General features: G+C 49.3%; 1 protein-coding gene across 3 annotated transcripts in view; it reads left to right on the plus strand.

Annotated features, from left to right (window-relative positions):
- STAT6 (signal transducer and activator of transcription 6) overlaps positions 1–7169 on the plus strand; it is an 87415-nt gene extending 80246 nt beyond the window's left edge. For all 3 annotated transcript variants that reach the window (XM_035102095.2, XM_035102105.2, XM_035102087.2), the window contains exons 17-21: positions 1932–1992; positions 3418–3513; positions 4008–4085; positions 5521–5688; positions 6291–7169. In XM_035102095.2, the coding sequence (XP_034957986.1) occupies positions 1932–1992; positions 3418–3513; positions 4008–4085; positions 5521–5688; positions 6291–6387 (500 nt within the window). In that variant the 3' untranslated portion in view covers positions 6388–7169. The remainder of the gene's footprint in view (positions 1–1931; positions 1993–3417; positions 3514–4007; positions 4086–5520; positions 5689–6290) is intronic.
- The last annotated feature ends 203 nt before the right edge of the window (positions 7170–7372 follow it).

The following is a 7372-nucleotide window of genomic DNA, read 5'->3' on the forward strand; positions in this document are numbered from 1 at the left end:
GCAGAAGAGACAGCCAAACTGTTTGTTGATCACATTTTCAGACTGCATGGATTACCTTTAAGGGTTATTTCGGATCGTGGCCGCCAATTTGTTTCCAGGTTCTGGCGGCGGCTCATGAACCTCCTGCAGGTGGAGGTCAGCTTGTCGACGGCTAGACACCCGCAGACCAACGGACAAGCGGAGAGGGTCAACGCCATTCTGCAGCAGTACCTGAGATGCTACGTCAGCCAGCGGCAAACGGACTGGGTGGATCGCTTGCCACTAGCAGAATTTGCCTACAACAATGCAGTGCACGTCTCCACAGGGGTGTCGCCCTTTAAGGCCAATTACGGGCGCGACCTCAGATCTTTCCCAGAGAGGGAGAGGGAGGAGGAGGAGGAGGAGGGCCCACAGGCTGAGGATTGGGCAGAGGAACTGGAGACGGTGCACCAGCAGCTCAGAGAACACTTGGAGAGGGCCAAGGAAGCGTACAAAAAGGGGGCAGATCGCCACAGGCGACAAGGGGAGGTCATCAGGGTGGGGGACAAGGTGTGGTTGTCCTCGGAGGGCCTTCCCACCAGAGGGAGGTGCAAAAAGCTGGCACCCAAAAGGCTGGGCCCCTTCACGGTCACGCAACAGGTAAACCCGGTGGCATACAGGCTGGCACTGCCAGAGGACATGAGGGTGCATCCAGTGTTTCATAGATCGCTGCTGTCGCCGTACAGGGAAAGCAGCAGGCTCCGAGACAGCGAACAAACCCCCGAGGGAGGGGGGGAGAGGGAAGGCAGGGAGCAACTCAATGAGGCCACGGCCATCCTGGATTCAAGGTGGGGGGTGGGGGGACTGGAGTACCTCATGGCATGGGAGGATGCTCCACCGTCCCAGAATGAATGGGTCCCAGCCACTCAGATACAGGAGGAATTCTTGGTGGAAGAATTTCACGCCCTCTTTCCCCACAGACCCAAGCCCTGGCACATGGAAAGGGAGGGGGAGGAGGAGGAGGCACGGGAGAGCAGCTCACCATGGCGCTGGGAAGCGGAGTTTGAGGAACCAGAGGATGAGGTATGGGTGTCACCGAGATCCACCCAGTCAGAGGAAGGAGCAGATTGGCAGAACGTTTTTACCCCCACCAGCTCTGACGCCACGGACTTTTTGGGATTCCCGTCAGCCCAGGCGGAAGGGGGGGGCTCGCAGGACTGGGGGGAGGTATTCACACCAACGGGCTCGGAGAGCACTGAGTTCTTAGGCTTCCAGTCGTCACCGACACATGGGGGGGGCCTGGGGAGGGGTGAAGGAGAGCTTGGGAGGGGGGTGGATGTGAGGGACAGGGGATATCGCGAAGTCCCTCCCCTCCTGAGCTCAAGCCCGTCCCCGAGCAAAGGGGAAAGCAGGGAGAGTTCCGATTCCAGTGGGGAAGCAGGAAGTCGTGTCCGAGGCTCAGGCAAGGTAGAGGAGCCAGGGTCCCAGGTGGGACAGGAAGGGGCAAGCAAGGGGGGAAGACCCATCCCTCCAACTCCAGAATTACGCAGGAAGAGGAGGGGCAAGAGGATGGGTCTGCCAAAGCTTTTGTGTTGGAGAAAGACGCGCCAAAAGCCATTAGGAGGTTCTGAAACCGACTGACAACATCGCTCCGTGTAAATAGCAATGACTTGAGCACTGTAAATACGCAGCACCAATAAAAGAATAAAATGCAGAGCTGCGTAGCGTCGTTACTCTGAAGTAGTCCACTCCGGCCACTGTGACATGTACCATTCAAGTTATGGGTCAAAAGCCTGGGTTATCTTGGGATGTTGGGCAGAAGTCCAGCGGCATTTGGAGGGTCACAGGTTCCCCATCCCTCCTGTAGAGGGATTTAGAAATCACTGCGAATCTCATCTTATAGAAAAAGGGGGGAGGGTGATACCTGTTTGTGTGTTGAGAGGAATGAACACTGAGTGTGTTTCCTCCCACAGTAGACCCACCAAAGAAGAATAAAGAGTACCAGCCAGCGAAGATGAAGATGACCGTGGATGTGTAAGTGGATGGATTTTTACACTTCTGGTGAAAACTGCCCTGCTTCTTCTCACGAGGCTTTCTTGTCTTGGGTTGCAATGTATATGTGTTGGAAATATTTTCCTTTCCAAACTAGCAACCCTACTTCCCTAACAGGGTATTCCTAAATAGGTGAAAGGGCCCAGGGCACAAATATGCAAAAAAGTATGCATACGTTGATTTATATGTACAGATGTCACTGGGAAACTAAAAATAGTAGGTGGCAAGCAATATGCTCAGTATGGATGGGGAGAATTTTGATTCAGTTTACGTTGCAAAACAAAATGGCCTAATTTGCACTTTTTGAAACAATGAGAGAACCAGAGCACATTTGCATTTTTCTGAATGTTGCAATGCAATTGTAATATTTACAAAACTGCATATACTGAGATAAAGTGTTCATAAAAATGCATCTATTAGTGAAAACAACATTCACAAATGAATTATATTGTTGGAAATTGCTCTGCAAAAAAAATGTTTGTATTAGACAGAATTGCATACAAACGTGTAAGAGAAATCAACACTAAAATGCTGCTGAATTTCCATGAAGACTAAAGAAAAGCAGACCGATTCTGGAAATATGAAGAACTGTATTTAATATTGGAAAAATAAGAAACAGAACCAAAGAAGTACGAATTCTCCCATCCCTTGTGCTCAACCACTCTGTTTACAGGGGGAAAGTGGGAACAGGAGGTCTAGGCCTCACTGCAAGAGACTTGGGACTCCATCCCCTGGGCCACCACCTAGCCCTCCTGCTTCCCAACTAGCAGGCAGCGTCTTAATGGGATCAACAACTACTGTATTGACTAGAAGTTTATTGTTCTTGGTGGTTCATCATTGGTGTACATTGCACTTTACAGCATAAGCCAGGGGTCAGCAACCTTTTTCAGCCGTGGGCCGGTCCACCGTCCCTCAGACCAAGTGGTGGGCCGGACTATATTTTTTTGGGGGGGGATGTACAAATTCCTATGCCCCACAAATAACCCAGAGATGCATTTTAAATAAAAGCACACATTCTACTCATGTAAAAACACAGTGATTCCCAGACTGTCCGTGGGCTGGTTTGAGATAGCGTTTGGGCCATAGGGGCCTTAGGTTGCCTACCCCTGGCATAAGCTGTAGTCTTAATTAATTCATGGAGAAGGGAAATGAGGGAGGCCAGAGCAACCTCCACAGTTGGTCTCTGGCTTCTCTTATATATATTTTTGAGCATTTTGGTACTGTATTTAGATGTCAGAAACAGGGCAATGGGCAGATAACTGTGGTCAGATAGTAAAACCCTGATTTTGTCTCCAAACTGCCATCCTAATATGTAGCTTTGATTTGTATCCTAAAGGGTGGGAAATAAATAAATAAATAAGCAAGTAAATAAAGGTATTTTGATACCAAAACTATGTTGAATTTCAGACCTTGCTCATTCGCTGGTTCATTGAGTCACACCCCAGTCGGCTCCACGAGCAACCTTAGCATGAATCCTGGAATCCCATCTGGCCCTGCTTATGAGTAAGTGCTCTGCTATGGATCCTGCCATTTTTGTGCAGTAGCTGTGCATGTGAAACAGCACTAATCTCTGAATAACTTTCCATCATCTTCTTTTAGGAGTGGGGAGGGCCTGTGTGCACCTCACTCCAACCATACACTTATGCACATTTAAAGCACATGACCCCCCCCAAAAAAATTAATCATTGGAACTGTAGTTTGTTCAGGGCGCTGGGAATTGCAGCTCAGGGGGGAGGGGCTACAGGTGCAAAAGCACCACCATTGAAACTGTCCCAGATTTCTATAGGAAGGGACAGATAAACATGCAATGAATAAATAAGTAAATAAATAAATAAGGGTGGGTTTTTTATTATTATTACCCTCGCAGTCCCTTACAGCTCTGTGATTCTCTGACCCCAGCTCTGCATGTCCATTCCAGAGTTTGGGATAGGATCGGATCTCCAATCTGCTGTTCCTTTGGGATATGTTGAACATACCCTTGCTCTGTCTTTCCACAGTCCTCAGCTGATGATTGCACAACCTATGGGCATGTCTCCCTCCATCAGTACAACATACGGAAGTCCGAACTTGCTGCCGTAAGAATCATGCCCTGATTGCAGACATCTTTGCTTTGTGTGTGTGTGATTGAGTGTCAGGTTGAATGTTACAAATGCGCCCCACTAGGAGGCAAACACACCTGGCGAAACCTAGAGATCCGGGGCAGTGTGCCTGTTGTATATTTGCACTGCTCCTTTGCCATGTTGCAGCTCATGTGGCTACGCAAACTGCAACAGAACAGCAGGCTTGCAGCCCAGGCAGGCAGATGAGCCCAGGAAGCTGCAGAGGAACAGGACAGGCTGGGGCAGCTGTAGGAACTGCTGTGCTGCTACACACTTCACACCAGTGTTGGTTTTGGCCTCAGCAGTGTCAAGAGGTTGAGGAGGAGGAGGAGGAGGAGGAGGAGGAGGAGGAGGAGGAGGAGGAGGAGGAGGAGGAGGAGGAGGAGGAGGAAAGCAGCAGCAGAGCAGGGTGGTTGCTGAAGGAGCTGACCTGTCTTGTCCTTCCTGTTCCTCTTTGGCTTGTCTAGGCTGCAGTTTCGCTGAGCTTTATAAGGGGAGGGGGTGTTGTTTGACCAAGCAGGCAGGTGTCTGAGGCCAGCAAGGGAGCAAGGAGGAGGTACCGGTAACTGGAGGCGAATGGAGGCAGGTGGGCACAATACAACATAGGAGGCCAGATCACTGCAAGCCTTCCCACAGTGCCACTGCTGGAGGGGGAGGGATTTTGAATGATGGTCCTTGAGATTAAGTTTTCATCTGCAAGTGGATGCCATTTTGAATCACAATGGGCTGGACCTTTCAAGCTTACACTGATTTTAACCACTGGTTTCAAAACCATGCTGTGTTTCTTGGTTTTTTAGAATTCCCAAGCAATGCTGACTGCAAGTTAATGCATACAATATGAAAGCAAATGAAACAGCACCATGTGCAATATTAGCATATATGGAACCCAGTTTATATACCTCATCTATTCATCGAGAGACATTCGCTGCATTCAGTGAATGCATTTTGGCTCCTCAGCATAATATAGTGATGTTGGGAACATTCTATATATTAAATAAATGTATTTCTGTGTGCATTTTCCTAACACTAAGGCTACTGAGAGTTTTGCCCAGTTAAGCTACTGCTTCTTTTGGTTTTCCAATAAGAAACAGGTCGGATCCAATACTGCTTAGAAGGCAAAAGCCCTGAACATCATTATCAGCCCCACTAGCCAGCCAGCTTTAGCTTAAGCTATTGCTTTGTGGGAGAGTTAGAACAGGACTTCTAACCCATTAGATGCCCCTCCCAGATGTTGTTGTACTGTAGCTTCCGGAATCCCTGACCATTAGCCATGCTGGCTACGGCTTATGGGAGTTGGAATCTAATAACTGCGCACTCACATGCGCACACACACGTATGTTCTGTTCCTTTCTCCATGACTCTCAAGTTGGACATGTTTCCACTCAGTTCTTCTTTTGCTTCCTATATATAGTGAATTAATGGGCTACCCTTACTCCCTGGGAAGTCCTTCACCCCTTGGCTCAATGGATGCATACCCCATGCCTCATGACGTGGAAATGCCACTGGACTGCTCGCACAGTGAGAACTCCACATCCTACGCTAGGGATCTTTCGTTCCCAGTGCTACCAAATCTGATAAGGTAAGTGTAGCGGGTCATAGGCAAGGATAAAGGTTGAGGAAGTGAAGGCTCCTTCTCTCCACTGCCTGCAGTTGATAAGCTTTTGCTGTTGTGCTGCCTCCTCCTGTGACCGAGTGCCAAAGAATCCTAGGAATTAGTAGCTTGCAGCACAACCATTACTTGCCTTTTCATTGACCTACGGTTTGCAGCATTTCTTAGCTGGGAGCTTCTGAAAGGTTAAGGAGGTGGGGAAGTAGTTTAAATATATAATGTAGACATGCTCCGATTTTAGGAGGGCTGTGTGAGGGGGACGGTTGCAAGTGTGTGAGTAGGAAATTTAAGTGTATGGGATGATTCAGCAGCATGTGGGTGGAAGGGAGAGGTGGGAATAGGTCCGAGAGGGGCAGTAGTAGCTTTGATGGGCCTAACCTGGCTTCTGATGTGATTCAGAGTAGATGCCATGCTCAGTCCTGGAACCTAGTGAAGCCAAGTGTCTCTACAGATGGTGGGGCATGGAGACAGAGCATGAAGGAGATGCTTTGCCACTACTGTACATCTCTTTGTGGACATGTTTAAAGAGGGCTGCATCCTGCTTTTGCCAACCTTCTCTTTTCCCTCCCTAGGGTGCCTGAGCACATTTCTCCACCTTCTGACGAAGAGCTGGCCCATCTGCTACACCCCGAGTCAGAAATGAATTGCTATCGTCAGAATCTGGGGTGAACAGCATCAGTTCATAGCCTTTACATCTAATGCTTTGTGGGGGCTTTTATGGACCGCACAGCAATCACACTGGACATGCTCCCAGAGCAGTGATGGTTGATGCCCCCTAAATCCTTAGGGGGCACAGTAAGCTCCTCCCCTGGCTCCAGGCGTGTCCTCCCTCTCCAAGGACCCTCATATCCTTGCTTTAATCAAGGGCAGCTTTGATTCTGTGCTGGGCCAGATCAGCAAAATGATATGTTCTGTCAATGGATTCTTGCCAATTATGCCTATCCAGGGAAGTCACATAGGAAGCTGCCTTACTCCAGGTTAGACCATTATTTCGTCTAGCTCAGCATTTTCTACACTGACTGGCAGCAGCTCAGACAAAGGGCTTTCCCAGTCCTACATGGAGATGCCAGTGACTGAACCTGGGACTTTCTGCAGCCAAAGCTGGTGCTGTATTGCTGAGTTAGGACTGCACTCATGCCACTGCTTTGAAGCAGGGCTGAGGCTCACATTTGCTTGCTGCTTGGCACTGTCCTTTGGGGGAGGGGCCAATATAGCCCTGTATGCTTTCCTGCTTGCCAGCTGCTGCTGGAAGTGGTTCCCTTCTGCAAAACATGGGGTGGGTTTCTTTCCCCACCAGCAGCCCAGACAGAAGGGAGAGGGTATTTTTCTCAGGAACTACAGGGGATACTTCATTGGACTGCTGCTGCTTCCCTATAGCCACTTTGGGCAGGTGGGATTTCTCCACCTGGCTCTTCTATCTTGGGGCAGGAGAAGACTCCCAGAATTAAAAACCCACAAATGCCACTTCTCCCCCTCAGACCTTCTACTTTCGCCTGGTTGGGTGGGGCCCAGATCCACTACCAAGCGCATATTCCAGAACTATCCCATTCCCAAGCAGTGATGGTATGAATGGCTGTGAGAGACCCGGGTGGGGTGAAAATTCCCTGTCCTTTCTCATTCCTGGGGAAGTGTCTTTTGCTACTCCACATGATAA

The sequence above is a fragment of the Zootoca vivipara genome, chromosome 2, assembly GCF_963506605.1.
Source record: "Zootoca vivipara chromosome 2, rZooViv1.1, whole genome shotgun sequence".
Taxonomy (NCBI): Eukaryota; Metazoa; Chordata; class Lepidosauria; order Squamata; family Lacertidae; genus Zootoca; species Zootoca vivipara.